The following is a 16066-nucleotide window of genomic DNA, read 5'->3' as shown; positions in this document are numbered from 1 at the left end:
GACTAAATTGATCTGATTTTGATTTTTATCAATAGTTGATCTAAATCGAACCACGAACACCCATTAGGTAAGTTTATACCAATTCACATAATTAATGAATATTTTTGGTCTTTTCCGTTTTATTATTTTACAGATAAAATCATCATTAAAGTCCCTAATTTATTTATTTAACTTTTTTACCCAGAAAGTGATTAAATACAAATACACAAATAAATAAAAAGAAGTGAAGCTGATTATTCTCTACATCAGATAATTTTAGCACGTATTCAGATTACAAAAAAATCAAAAAGATGAAGAAGCAATTGCATTTTGTATTTTGGTTAAATGTTTAGGTGTGAAGCTATTTCTGCATTGTAAATTGAGCCCCTTGTTTTGCATGGGAATTAATATGTCTGTTTCATCATTGTCGTCATCATCTCCTCCTTCATGGTCATGGCACTTGAATAGTTATTCCGAATTTCATCCTCCTTCGTATTACTGTGTCAATATAAAGCCTATTTATATACAGATCTTTTCAGCATCTTGGATTTGTTTAATCATATCAGCAGCTGTCTATTATCGCCTCAAGAAAATTCGAAATCAGAAAATCATCCCTCGAATTGAACTTTCTCGTATTGGACAGGTCCTCAAGTTTGAAAAATTTTCCCATTATGTAGGTAATTATTCAATTAAAGTACCTTTCCATTTTCAATTTTTTTTATATTTTATTTTCGTTTATCGTTATTGTTAGGATCCCATTTTTGTTATAGTTATAATTAAGTAATTAAACCTCTCTATTAGTGATAATTTAAGGTTTTACGTAACAACAACATCAATATATATATCCATGAAATTATTATACGATGTGTGAGGAAATGGTTGAATGTATGCAGATTTTATCATTGAAGATAGAGAGATAGTGATAGTTTAAGTTTTTACACAATGCTCGCAAAACTCAATATTCTATATCTGTCACTCCTTTCTTTATCTATTTCAAAAGAATGACGTCTTTCTATTTTTGGAATCTCTTTTGACTTCACATTTTCCATTTTTATCATATTAATTATATGCTTTTATACCTCTAGTAATATCATGGCATGTCTGAAACTATAAGGGGTCGTTTGGTAGGGTGTATAAAAATAACGCTAAATAGAATATATTAGTAACGTTTGCATTAAAAAACATTATTTATAAAGATATGCTCCACAAGTATGATGTTAAAAAGGTTAATTTTAAGGGACAACCGGATCTTTAACCATGTTAATGCAAACATTGAAACCCCTTTTTGCATTACTATTGTCATGGATTTTCATGTATTAGTAATACACACCTTAATACACAATAGAGTATATAACTAATGCAAGGTTAAGAAAGTGTACCAAACCATGTACTACTATTATATATAATGCACAAAGCTAATACATGCATTTTTCTTTCCAAACGACCCCCATGTTCTAAATGTGCTTTTGGATGTGGTCTTAAGTTTTCGGATGAGATGGTCATATAACGAAATATATATGTATGAATGCAGCTAGACAAATGGGATTTGCAGATAGGAGACAATGTCCTCATCTGTGCAAGCTAGCTACTGAGTACATAATAAAATCAGACGGGTGTGAGGAAGATATGTACAACTACTTTTCTAATGAACCAGATGCTGATTCGCTTTTTATAAAGCTTGTTGAGGAGTTTGAGAGATGCATCCTTAGTTACTTCGCTTTCCATTGGAGTCATGTTCCTTATATGATGAGCCAGGTTTATCAAACTTTTCTGAACAAATGCCCCATGAAAACAAAATTTGAAATCTGCATTGTAGTTGATCAGCTTGTAATCTTATTCTTTCCTCTTTAATATCCTTTTAGGTACTGAGTGCTGATCATTTTGAGCCAAAAAAGAAGCTCCAAAACATTGTCATGGCTGCTACGAGGTATAACTGCATATCCTATTTGCTCTTTTATTCAAAAGTTAGCTTGCTGGACACCATAAGGATATTCATGTTTACGACTTATGTAATTGTTTGACAATGGACATGAACCTCGATAGGAGGGTGTGGAAGTTGAGAATTAGGGTAGAGGGTTGATAGGTAGTGTTTTTCCTTTCTATCTGTTGTTCCTTTAATTTAGCCTCTGCTATCTTATTATACTTGTTGTTTCTGTCTCTTTTTCATCATTCTTCGAATCGATGGTCTATTGGAAACAACTTCTCTACCTTCCCAACATAGGATTATAGTCTGTGTGCACTCTACCTTCCCAAGGTAGGTGTAGAGCTAGCTTTTATAGTTCATTTGCATCCTTTGGCACTCTTCCTCTGTCCATCACAATTTTGCTCAATGTTCGTCAAGTTACCATAGTAGCTTTGATTATCTCCAACCTCTTTTTTTCCCTTTTTTTTTTGTAGAGCATTGTTCTGATCTGTAATGTACTTGAGTGCGTTATGATTCATATTATGTCAATGCTCTCGCAAACTTTTTTCTTGTCCGGTTTATCATTTTCCTGCGCATGCTTACATAAAGCCTTCCACATTTCCTGACATATTAGTTTTCCAATTAGATATTTTAGTTTGTATCCCAACCAACTGAGTACCTTCTATCTGATTGACAAATCTTATTATTATATGATACATGCAGTAATGCAATAGAACTTCAAACATACTTCATTGTTATTATTTTTATTGGCAGTTGGTGATCCTCTACGATTTCCTCTCACTTCCAAACTGATTTATTAAGACAAGTTTCAGATACATATATTTGGTGCTTCATCCATGGCACCTACTTTATTGTCATTATTCAGATCAGGGTCTTTGTAATTAATGATACAACAAGATATGTTGTTTGGTTCAGCTTATGGATAATATTCCAGATTTTCGTACTTATAAAATCCTTACCTAAGCTTTTGTGTAATTTTGTTAATCCCTAGCTAGTGTGAAAGTAGTTCAAACCTCTCGATTTAATAATGGTGTTCTCTTTACTTTTGCTGAGTAGTACTATTGATTATTGTGTTTTGTGTGTAATAAAGGGAACAACGATTTGAAAGGGTGACAAAGAATCTGAAGGTTGCGAGAGTTATTACTACCTTAGTTGAGGAGATGAAAGCAATAGGACTCGTTTCTTCAGATGATTCACAATGCACAGATGTGATGGTTCCAATGGCTCACAAAGATAGAAGCCCTGTCCTCCTGTTTATGGGAGGTGGCATGGGGGCTGGGAAAAGCACCGCGCTCAAGGAAATTCTCAAAGAGTAAGAAAGTTATCATTATTTGCAAGTGTAGAGGTTTCAATGCACTTCTTCTACATACTTATAATGGATCGACTACCTAAATTTTACACGCAGGCCATTTTGGATTGGAGCTTCAGCTAATGTTGTTGTGATAGAAGCAGATGCATTCAAAGAATCAGACGTTATTTACAAAGCTCTTAGCTCTAGGGGACACCATGACATGCTTCAAACTGCTGAACTGGTTATTATATGCTTCTCAATCCCTTGAAAATATTACAAATAAAGAGTTGCATATCTGTCCTCTATTGCCCCTGCCGTAGGGATAGATAATCTTTTTAAATCATTTCATTTGTACGCAAATCATATCAAAAGCAAGCTCGTGGTACATGTCGTTCGTTATTGCCAAACAAAACTCACAAAATTTGTGCTCAGGTTACGCCATGTATAGTTGGAAGCATTTGTACCATGTACTTGTGTTGTTCTATATAGAACTTCACTTTTCTCTCCCTTTATTGTGTGGTATTTTTCTAGGATATCCTATGTGGCCGTTCATCAAACGCTTGCCAATCTAGAAGCTTGTTAGTCCTTCTTGTCCCTCCTCCCTTCCATCATGAGCATCAGTATTAGTTAGTAAAAGATTCTACTAGTCGATTCGAAGAGATTCTCTTAATCAACCCAGTCTAAACAAAAAATATAATTTCAATGCTTTAAGACCTTAGCCTTTTAAAGTTTATTTTGGAAGTGATTGCATAGATAAAGTTTGTTGCAGGTACACCAGTCATCAACAGATGCAGCATCATCCTTGCTTGTAACAGCACTGAATGAAGGAAGAGATGTGATCATGGATGGGACACTCTCATGGATACCCTTTGTGGTGCAGACCATAACCATGGCCAGAAATGTTCACCGGCGACGTTACCGAATGGGTACTGGTTACAAAGTGGAAGAGGATGGAAGAGTAACTGAAAACTACTGGGAACAGATTGATGAAGAAGAACAGGAAACTGATGGTACAAGAAAAAGAAGACCTTATAGAATAGAATTGGTTGGAGTTGTTTGTGATGCTTATTTAGCTGTCATTAGAGGGATAAGGTAAATGTTATAACAATTAATTGTCAAAAGCATTTTTTCTTCTTAGCGCGTGTTAAACAAGTTTCCATTTCTTTACAGGAGAGCTATCATGTGTAGAAGAGCTGTTCGGGTGAACTCGCAACTGAAGTCACACAAGAGATTCGCAAATGCATTTGACACATACTGTCAGCTTGTGGATAATGCAAGGTTATATTCCACGAATACTTTGGAAGGCCCCCCTAAGGTACATACATATAAACAAATAAGTTTTCTTACATTGTTATTGCCTAATGTTTTGTTCTCCTCTAACAACAAATACTATATATATGTTTTGGAAGTTGATAGCATGCAAGGATAGAGACAAGACATTATTGGTGGATCCTGATGAGATAACTGTACTGAAAATGGTAGGGAGGTTGAATGAAGGAGCTGATTCCATTTATGAACTTTACAAGAACCCTCATCCAGCTTATCAATCTGGCTCAGTTTGGAAAGACATTGTTATGTCACCTTCTAGGTTGAATATTCAGAAAGAACTCAAGTATTCCATTCAAAAAGTTGAAAGAATGAGATCCTAAATCAATCATCAATGACTACTCTACAATATGACTTTGGGATTTGGAGGCTAAAATCCCTTCTCTAGTTGGTTTTGCCTCCTCAAAACCCTTCCTTAGCTTGTAATCTAAGAACTGAAGTATTCCATTCAAAAAGTTGAAAGAATGAGATCCTAAATCAATCATCAATGACTACTCGACAATATGACTTTGAGATTTGGAGGCTAAAATCCCTTCTCTAGTTGGTTTTGCCTCCTCAAAACCCTTCATTAGCTTGTAATCTTGAAGCCTTGTAGCTTTTAGTGGATTTCAAAGAATTGTATTAGGTTTGGTTTTTTTTTTGGGAGTGTCCCCGGGTAATTAGGATTACGCGAGTAGGGCACCATTTGGGAGTACCGCTCTCGATGAAAGATTTTTTCATATCCAGAACTCAAATTGAAAATATCAGGTTAAGAGACAAGTATCTTCATCCTTTGCGCTTATTCCTTTGATGGTAGTTTGAAAATTGTGAAGAATATTTTTTATTTTTTTGAAAAATAATAAATATTAAAGGTGTCGGAGGTAGATTAGAAGTATTTGTCTTTATTTATTTTTTAGGTATAATATTGTTCCTAATAGCTGGCATATTCTATTTTTCGAAAAAAATTATTATGGTAGAGGTGAACCAACAAAAGGTGTATGAGGCCTCATTTATTTTTTGACACATGGACAAGTGGATCATTTATGTACCTTTCTACTTTACAAAAATTCTTTCTACAAGTAATAAGAGAAAGAAAATATATTTTTACATAAATTGAGTTGAACAAATATAAAAATACAAGAAAAATTATGTGGGTTTGCTACTTTTTTTAATCATTATTAATATTATACTTAATTGTGGATTATATCGGATATATTATTTTTATTGCTATTGTATTATAATTTGAAAAATATATTTTGATATGATTTGTATTTATGTTGTGTGTGTTTTTAAAAAAAATCTTTCATAATTATTATGATTTTAAAATGTAATCATTTTATTTTAATTGTTACGATCTGAAACGTCGATTTTTATTTTATTTTTACATTATAACTTTTGAAGGAAAGTAAAAAAAAAAGTTAATTGTACCATTATAGTGGGATGAATGCTTAAAACAGAGTATCACTACTCAAAGAAATAGTTTTTAGAAAATATCGTTATCCTAATAACATTTTTTTAGTTCAATTCGTGTAAAATTTCAGTTGATGTAGAATGTACTATTTATCATCATTACGATTTGATCATTAATATTTTTGATAAAATAGTATTTAAAATATTTTCTCGAAAACATTTTTTATTTTAATTTTAAAAAGATATTGTGTGATTATTGTTAAATTTGTAAAATAGTAATTTATTTTAATTAAAGATGGCTAGATGTAAAAAGTGAATCAAGATTTAAAAATTTAAGTTTTATTTCTTTTCAACATCAACGGAGATGTCAATTTTTTTCAAATACGAAAACGTTAATTTTTTAATTAAGAAAATACACATTTAGTTTGAACATTAAAATATGTAATTTTGATTTTTAAAAAACTTCACAAGACCATGATTTGATTTAAGAAACAATGTTCAAAGAAAATTCAAAAAAAGTTATTTGATTAAATTATTATCAACAAATATAAAATGTGGATCCTACGGTCATTTTTTATTATATTTTATAATTATCTAGTGAATAGTATTATACCTGATAAGATATATAATAATTATAAATATTATTTTACTTTTTGTTATTTTAGTTTAGGTTTAAAGTTTTAATTTTTAAAACTATTTCTTTGAGTAGTTATACTTTGTTTTAAACAAGCATCCCCACAATAATAATATAATCAACTTCTTTTATTTTCGTTCAAAAGTTTTAATTTAAAAATAAAAAACAATCGACATTTCAAACCGTAACAATTAAAATAAAATGATTACATTTTAAAATCAAAATAATTATGAAAGTTTTTTTAAAAAACAAAACACGTGACAACATGAATACAAAATAATATCATATCAAAATAATATTTTTAATCTAACATACAACTACAATAACAATAATATATCCAGTAGAATCCCACAAATTAATATTAAATTAATGATTAATTAAATTTTTTTACCAAAATTACATAATTTTTCTTGCATTTTTTATATTTATTCAACTCAATTTATTGGTGAATATATATTTTCTCTCTCTCTTCAGTTGTAGAAAGTTCTTGCTTTAAAGTTGAAAAGTCCATAAATGACAAACTTGTCCATGTGTCAAAAATAAATGGAGCCTCGCACACCTTTTGTTTGTTGGGCCTCTATTTGGGAAAATTAGCAAATTAGTTATTAAAAAAAAATCTAAAATAATTAGTAAAAATTTTAAATGTCATTATTTTAAAAAACATTATGTATCCTAATTTACTTCTTATTTTGTCTCACATTAATTACACCTTTTGAACTATTTCTTTCTCATATATTTTTTTTTAAAAAAATATTCTCTCTCAGATTTACCTCTTTCAATTCTTCTCCATTTTCAACTACCACCTCACTCTCCCTTTTTGTTTTTTTCTTTCAAAAATTAAAAATATATTTCTAAAGATATTCACACCAATCCCTTTAATTAAGGTATGCATCTTTATTCGATTTCTAGATTAATTTATTGATTTTTTTTTTAAAAAAAAATCTTTCAGATTTATTGTTTGTAGTTGAAGTGAATATTCGGTTCACAAATCCGGTCACAACCGTTGCTATTAACCAGTGTCGACGGAATAGTGGCATCAGGTGCTTCCATCACCGACCTCACGATATCGACCACAAGAGGCAGAGCTAGTTGGTCTAAGGGGTGTCAAAATATAAAGAAATAAAATCGTGTAGAAGCCAAAGAGTGTGAGTTTGTAATGTAGATATATATAAAAAAAAATATTTTTTTCTAGCTACACAACGTAATTTTCCGACGAAGGGGTGTCGTCCCGACACCCCTTCACTACATGTGGCTCCGCCAATGTTGACCACTCAAAACCCAAATGACAACAAATTTTGTATTTAGTTTTGCTCATTTTCCATTTCATTATCACATTGTAGACATACAAGTTTGTATTTTTTTTTATATTCATCACAATGGTATACAAATGTACAATCATATTTGTATTTCAATTGAAGTGAGTAATTATTATGCTCATTTTGTATTTTAATTCTACTTTGTATTCAATGTTTGATGACAGCAAGTCTATATTTCTTTTTTACTATGTTTTCTCATAATTGTATACTAACAACTTTTGTATTTTATGTGATAATTTTATTATTCAAATTGAAAATAAATATTATGTTGAGTTGAATATTTTACTGTGATCAATTTGTATTTAACTCTCACATTGTATATAGGTAAGTTTGTATTTCTTTTTAATTTTGCATTCATCTTATGATATACTAACAAAATCAATTTTGTATTTCAATTGAAGTTAATATTTATTTTGTATTTTATATCAATTTCAAAGACAACAAGTCTGTGTTTCTTTTTTATTATGTTTTCATCACAATTGTATACCAACAACTTCTGTATTTTATGTGTTCACATTACCATTCAAATTAAAACTAATATTTTACTTTATAGTGAAAACCAAAAATTGTATCTCAATGATTAAAATTATATTTACATAACTATCATATTTTTCTATTATTTGTATAACAAAATATTACTAACTGTATCCCAATATAATTCAATCATTACATGTGAATACGATTTAAGGAAGGATACATAGAAGATTCGAGAAAAAAAATAGCATATAAAGTGAAAATAATGCAATCAATTGAGAGAAAAAAACAATTTTCTAAAAGAATATAAATTAACTCTGAAAAGAAATATGATATATTTATAATTAAGAAATACAAAATCATTTGACATACCTATTGAAATGACTACAAACTAAAAAGAACTACAATATTCTTAATAAAAATAAAAGTGCTAAGTAAAAGAAAAACAATTGACAAAGAAAAACGAATATGAATATAATTCTGGTATGAATATAATTTTTGCAACCTTTTTCTCCGACTCTATCTTTCTTCTTCGTCTTCTATGTTTCTTTCTTTTTTTTCACAAATCCTAATTCGAATCTGTATTCACTTGTGCATTAGTAAAACTCTACCTTGTCATCAAAAAAAAAAATTACCCCTGAAAATAAAAAACGTTCATGTCAAAACTTCCAAACACATTAATGATTCAACACTAATACTTGATCGATTTTTTATTTCACTGACTATATCAAAGTTTCAATTGGGAATTTATTCTCCAAAGTTGTTTGTCGGTGAAACTATATCCGTTTTTAAAATCTTCTTGTCAAATAGAAAAAACGTAAATTTAATTGAATTCACTTTAATAAAGAGGATTTTGGTATCTGTAAGATTCCGAAAATGACATAGGTGAACTACAGACTAACATGGTTGTCATGATGGTCTAAGGTCCTAAAATGGTCTATAATATGGTATTGAGGCAGTGTCTAAGAGTTTAGGTGCATTGGAAGTCAAACGTCAAGGGACGACTAAGTCACCTATGTGCCTCATATGTGGTTTTATGAGTTTATGCGTGTTTCATGAGGTTATAAGGTCATTATATGAGTTATTATGGTGTATATAGGCAGTGTGTCAAGTTTTGTGAAGGTTGAAGGTCAAACGTCCAAGAACGTCCATGACGTTCGAAAGGTTTGCCTTGAAACGACCTTGTGTGTCTTGGCATGTTTCATAGAGTTTTATGTGTTAGTTTTGGATGAAATTTATGTGAGAGGTCTAAAATCGTATACGATCATGTTTGAGTTGGAACGTCCGAGTAAACATCCCCAAGGACCATCCAAGGGTCCTTGAGGAAGGAGCCAAATTGTGGCCAAGACTGCCCAAGAGAGCCCACCTACGGATGACAATCGACGCCCATTGGGTCAATCGGCGCCCCGTAGGTGAGGGCTCGTTGATGGACACTTAGTCTTGGGAGAGGAGAGGCCAACGACCAGCCTTAGTCCCCAACCACTGACCAACAGTACGGTCCGTTGGTCAAGGGACGGGCCGTCGATGGTCCCTTCGTCTGTGAACCTGTGCTCCTAGAAAGGCTCACTATAATGTTATTCACCCGACGTCCAACTAAGAGAAAGGGAGGTCCCTAAAGGGTCTTTTGGGCATTTTAAATGTTTATAAGCCTAAAACACATAGAATATTTCATTCTTCAAAAATAAAAACCAAAATTCCCTAGAACTTCATTGGAGCAAAAACTCAAGAAAGGTCTTGGATTGGAGAATTGAGTGAAGATTCTTCATAAAATTGAGTAATTATCTTCATTGAGTGTGGTTTTTGATCGTTGAAACTCTATTCATCAAGGAGACCAACTTTCAAAGATGTTTTCTAAAGTTTTCAAAGATGAATTGTCCAATTTGATGATCTATGCATGGGTTCTTGCATTAAAGGTTTTTAAGAATTATTGATTGAATTATTATTATATTGATGATTTTAACCCAATTAACCTATGAACCCATGTAATTGATGAACCCTAGTTTTTGACTACTTTATGGGTCAAGTAATATTGATCTAATGTTTATGAATTCTAGTGTAGTTTTCTATGGGCTATTGATTGATGCAATAATTGTATTGAATTTTTATCTAGGTTGTCTTAGATTGATGAATATATAGTGAATTGACCTATTTTCATTTAGTATTGTTATAATTGCATTGAATTATTGGTTATGGCCATGGGTAAGGGCCTTATGATATTGAATTGGATGATTTAGCATTGGATTGAAGTGTTGAGGATGAAATGGTGGTACGCTGCCCTAATTCCCTTTATTTTATGTAAGTAGACTTCAATAATGTTGTGATTGGTATGGTCCACTTATGGTGGCGGTGTTATGTGCTTTACTTGCAATTGATGTAACCTTGTCGGCGTTATTTTAAGTAATATGATGATCATGGCCTTGTCGTCAACTACTTGAAGTATTTTGATGATTTGTGTAGTTGATTATGTGAAGTTGGATAATGTCTATCTACATGATAAGTAATGTGAAAGTATATGTGTTCTTCTATTGATGCTATTTAGGTGTTCATGTTAGACAATGACTATGACTTTATGTGTTTAGTCTTAGGGATTGATGCATGGTTAATCCTACTTGACTATGTGAGTCTATGATGGTCATATTGATGATGATATGGTAGTGTATAGAATGACTTAAAGAAGATAATGATTATTTCTATGTGCTTGTAGAATGACATGTAATATGTGTTAAAGTAAAGTATATTGTGTCTTGTCTTGGTTGACTTATGTCCCTTACTTGATGCATGTATGAATGTGAATATGAGATGTCTTGACTTAAGATGCTAAATTCTCTCAGTCTTGAATGTATTAATGATATGAGACCTTAAATTATGTTAAGAGGGTCCTTTATGTGAAACCTTGAACCTAGTGGTAAGGTTATGAATGTTGAAGTCAAAAGTCGTAATAGTATCCTTCAGTAAAGGAATGATAGACTTAGGGTTGATTGGCTGGAACGACATCATATCAAAACTTAGGAAATTCATTATGAGATATCTTGTCTCCATTGTAAGGTAGCCCTAACGAACCTTTCTTTGGTACGATAAATGTGATTGTGTTATGAACTTGATATGGAAGCCCTTTATATGAACCTTTGATGTCAATTACTCATGAAAACAAAGACCAACACCGAGTGAGTATGATAAGGGAAGTAGTTCTAGTTAAAGTATAAGACTAGAGTACAAAGCACACCCTTCATAATCCTTAACCATGTGCATACATGGGATTTGTCCAAGTTCTACCACTGGTAAGTTAAACACCCTCATCCTAGTAGGATAGAACTCCGTATTTCATGCTTTGCTATCATGGTCTATGTCGGTTATTGTCTATTACATCATAGGGATACCTTCTAGCATTAGAGAAGTTCTATGAAGTTTAGGTGGTGGTATGGGACACTATATAGATATTGCACACTAGGATTTGAAGGTGTTAGTTAGAGTCCCTAGGTCTTGTCCAAGACCATTACTTGAATGATTTTATGTGATGAATGAGTCTTAAATGAACTTATGAATGTAATGACTTAAATTAAAAAAGTATGTTAAATGAATAGGTACCTATCTAGAGTAGTTAAGGGTTGTCTAGTTAAGGTGTGAAGGGGGCATAGAAATAGTCACTTCGTATTTTACCTAGATAAGTCTTAAGAATGACACTAGTTAGGGAAGATGTTGATTATGTGGACATGATTAAAGCCGTAGGTAGTCTTAAGGATTATTTAGGTAGTCTTTAAGAGGTCAATCATAAACGTTATCTTCTTGATTTACTTAAGCAAGTCTTTTGATAGCCTTGGTAAGGAAAATGTCATATTACCTATGCATTGATGTATTGAGTGAAAATGATTCTATCTTAGGTAGTATATAGGATCTCTTATGTGTGTGTATAAGTGATTGTATGGGCAATCGCTTCACAACTCACTCAAGTAAGACTTCGAATCACCTTTGGTAGGAGGATCTCATGTTCATATGTTTGATGCCTTGTAAGTGTGTTGATCTCATTATAGGTGGTCTTAAGGAGCATTTAGGTGTGGCTAGAGAGGTTGTATGGGCGGTCTATCTTTGTCTTACTTAAGTGAGTCTTAGGATAACTTTTAGTGAGAAAACTACATGCTAGAAAGTGTCAAAAGGGAAGAGAAGGCACTACATTGTTACATTACTGTAAATGACTTCAAAAATGCTATAAATTGCTTAAATGTTATCTTATGTGTTTCTAAGATGTTAAATGTTACTCTTATGATTATAATATGATTTTTAATTGAAAAATGCATATTTCTAATAAATGTCCATTTTCATGATTTTATGCATAATGTCATACTTAGTACAATCATTTGTACTAACTCCATACATTTTATTATCTCTAAAGATGTAGGTGAAAGGTGAGAAGGATCGTTAAGAAGAGCTTGGATTCTAGAGTCATTCACCAAAGTGAAGTATGTCCTCAATTGACTCGAGGACATATATAAATGTCTTTTATTTCCTTTGAAGTATTGTAATAGACTAAGTAATGTTTTATCGGAAAAATAATTTATTTCGAAAAGAGTTTGTTTTATTTTAAAGGTATATTTTTTGACTTTTAGGAGTCGCCACATAATTTTTAAGGAAAATTAAGAAAACTCGTTTCCAAAACAACTTAAACAGTAAAATCGTTTTTGAAAACATTTTAGGGGGTTCGGGATTCGTATTAGCGTCTTAGGAAGGTGTTTAAGGCACCTAAGACGCTCCGTTTAATACGGTTATCCGGCGATTAACTACTTGACTATTTTATTCTAAAATTTGCGAATTTGTTTTGAAGTCAAATTTCTTAAAGTTTTATCTAGACAAATTTTACGAATTTTACAATATTTATTGTTTTAAGTTTCCGTTAAAGTTAAATCTTTTAAAACCTTAACTCTCTAAACGAACTTGCGAATTTTGAAACCTCTATCAATTTCATGTCTTAAGACTTAGTTTTAATTAGATAAAATAGAAGGGCGCTTCGAAGGGGGTTTGGAGTTTTCTAATCCTAAACTAACGACATTTGAGCGAACATATAAACAAATAGTGATGAGAGAGAGAGAGAGAGAGAGTGAGAGATTTGGGTCAAAACTCGGGTTCTGTTCGCCTTGACCGAGTTTTGGACCCACCTATTTTCGGGTTTTTAACACATTTTCTTTCGTACCTGTCCTAGTCTAAGCATATAAAATAATTACAAGAATAATAAAAGGGACAAGGGCTTATGCCCATTACAAGAAAATACAAAATGTAAAGTAAGGAAGTCTTCTAATCCATTTTTTTTTGGATTTTCTTCAATCTTCACGACATGGGATTCCATACGCCCTGCCTGAAGGGGCTGTTCGGTGGAGAAGGCGAACCTCAATGGTTCCACCGTAAAGCTAGGGAAAACGGGTTCATGAAGAACTCGGATAAAATCATGCAAAACAAATAAATAAAGGACATTAGCGCGATATCCCATTTTTAGAGCAAAATTAATATTGAACATTGCGGCAAACAAAATCGCGAGTTACAGACACTATTTTTATTATGACAACGCATGTAAGTAGTAGTGAATCATACGCTTAAAATTTGTGGGCTAATATCATACTAATCCAGAATTCAGTAAAGCAAAACAAGATAAATAAAATAAAATAAAAAAAAAGGGAATACGGTATATGAGATGCACTTTATCAAGATATTCAAGCCATGGATATGATATTTAACTTCTCAAACAAATAATAACATGTTTATCGCAGATAGGTCTTCGTAAAGGCATGAGACAGTGACAATAAGAAAACACGAGCATGGTAGGACTAAAAAAAACTCATTACGAAGAAAAGAGGACAGCAACGACTAGAACAGAACGCTAGCTGACTTCGTTAAACCCGACTCGAACCAAGGCGTGTATCAATCAATACGTAAACTAGAGCAACTATATACATAGAATGCAGACATAGAAATCTAATCGATGACAAACCAAACTTGTTCGATCCTTCTCGGCACATATCGACTAGGCAAGAACAAAATAAGCAACAAGGTGCACACTTTGAAACTCGAGTTAAAGAGAGAACAGATTCTAAATCCAAGAACTTTTAAGCATAGCCACCATAACAAAGCATGTATCACACTTCAGCGATAAGAACATATATCCACACGAATCAAAAACGACCGACTATGAATTGAGACTACTAGAAAGATTGAATACTAAACCAAATTGCACCTTGAAGATTTGAGGACGGGTAAGACATAAACAACTTTTAAGTCAAAAATGACTTCGAAAATAAGTTCAGTATTGGAACCAAACAACAAATAGGCCATGCCATCACTAGCAGAACGACTAAAAGAAAAGAGAAGAAGGAGAAGAGAAGAAAAAAACGTATACATATATTCCAACAAAACAAACTCAACCCATATTACAGCAGTCATTCTTTCACTAATCACAACTCAAAAGATGAATAAGCGACAGAAACAATGTCCAAAGCAGGAGAACCCACGACAAACATCAAGTAAACCCCCATAGGACAGTCCGACAAAATATCAAAGTGAACAACAATATATACAACATGGGAACGCACAAAACAGTGACAGACGCAGTCACTTAGCATCAGAATGTTGACATCTTAGTTCGTTCATTCGACTTGAGGCGAAAGAACGAATAATATGATGTCGAGTATTAAACATTATTAAAGAATCACAATGAAGGCGAATAAATGAAGACGAGAAGAATGATTTAAAGACTGTTCTGAATGTAGCTATGAAGACCCGAAAAGGACCAAGAACAGTAAAGTTTGAACTAAGAAAGTGACTTCAACACATACATTAACCATACATACATACTCAACTCCCTTTCAATAGGCAACTATCAGCAACCTCAAAACGCAAGGAAGACTCATCCTCAACCAGAACAACATAACCAGTTGAACGAATAAACACATACTCGAACAAGTCAAAATAAAACAAACTGCAAGAAGAGCAAAGTTGTATACCTTTTACGAGGCAGCGAACTGAGAGCAGACGAGCAAGGCGACAACGAACTTCCACCGCGAACCTAGTATTTCGAACAAGCGCTCAAAGGGCTGGCGCCGCCGGATTGAGATGACGATATCACGATCAAAACTGAAAGGCAAGCCCTGTTTCGGACACCTTCAGCTGACAGTTCCAAAGAAGAAATGAAGAAGGAAACGAAACTTTTGACTTCGAGGCTCTCAAACGGAAATGCTAATCCCCCTTTTCGTAGTTTCAACTCACTGTTCTCCTACAGCAAAACAGAAGAGAACCAAAAATATTTTTTTCAAGATTATTCTCAACCCCAAGTTTTCCCTCTCTGAGATTTTTCGACCTAAAATCGCTAACCCCGTTTTCTGAAGAGGGGTGGGGTTAATATAGAAGAAGAAAATTAGGGTTTTCGGAGGAGGGAGGGCGGAGGAATTCTTGGAAGAAACTGGGGCAAATTCGAGATTCCATCCCTCATTTCGAATTCGAAATTTCCTAAAGGGATAAGGATGAAAGATGTCACCATACCAACCTTCAACGGAATCAAAATCGTAGCCGTCCGATCCTCAAGCAAGGACGAGTGAGCACACGAGATTGAGACATTTGGCCTGCGAAAGACGCGTCTTCTTGCTGGAATCGTACGAGCATGCAGAGGTTCGGCCAAAGGCTGAAAAGGGAGAAGAGAGGGAGCGACGCGACTGACTCGCATTGGGTTCGCGCGAGGGAGGGAGTTTGGGGAGAGA

The 16066-nt window shown here is 33.0% G+C and overlaps 1 protein-coding gene across 1 annotated transcript; it reads left to right on the top strand.

Annotated features, from left to right (window-relative positions):
• The first annotated feature begins 204 nt into the window (after window positions 1-204).
• LOC107022210 lies at window positions 205-5383 on the top strand. Its single transcript, XM_015222888.2, has 8 exons — window positions 205-656; window positions 1511-1734; window positions 1842-1906; window positions 2994-3215; window positions 3309-3435; window positions 3964-4286; window positions 4365-4509; window positions 4604-5383. The coding sequence occupies exons 1-8, from the start codon at window positions 377-379 to the stop codon at window positions 4841-4843; spliced, it is 1626 nt and encodes a 541-aa protein (XP_015078374.2). The 5' UTR covers window positions 205-376; the 3' UTR covers window positions 4844-5383.
• Window positions 5384-16066: the final 10683 nt, after the last annotated feature.

The sequence above is a fragment of the Solanum pennellii genome, chromosome 6, assembly GCF_001406875.1.
Source record: "Solanum pennellii chromosome 6, SPENNV200".
Lineage (NCBI taxonomy): Eukaryota > Viridiplantae > Streptophyta > Magnoliopsida > Solanales > Solanaceae > Solanum > Solanum pennellii.
The sequence above is the reverse complement of the archived record's forward strand: the minus strand, read 5'-3'. Positions and strand labels throughout refer to the sequence as shown.

Bases quoted from the DNA above. Each gene is read 5' to 3' on its own strand.
- LOC107022210 (XM_015222888.2), top strand. From the start codon at position 377: ATGGGAATTAATATGTCTGTTTCATCATTGTCGTCATCATCTCCTCCT. The intron at 3,436-3,963 runs GTTATTATATGC...AGTTTGTTGCAG, and splicing joins TGCTTCAAACTGCTGAACTG to GTACACCAGTCATCAACAGA. The intron at 4,287-4,364 runs GTAAATGTTATA...ATTTCTTTACAG, and splicing joins GCTGTCATTAGAGGGATAAG to GAGAGCTATCATGTGTAGAA.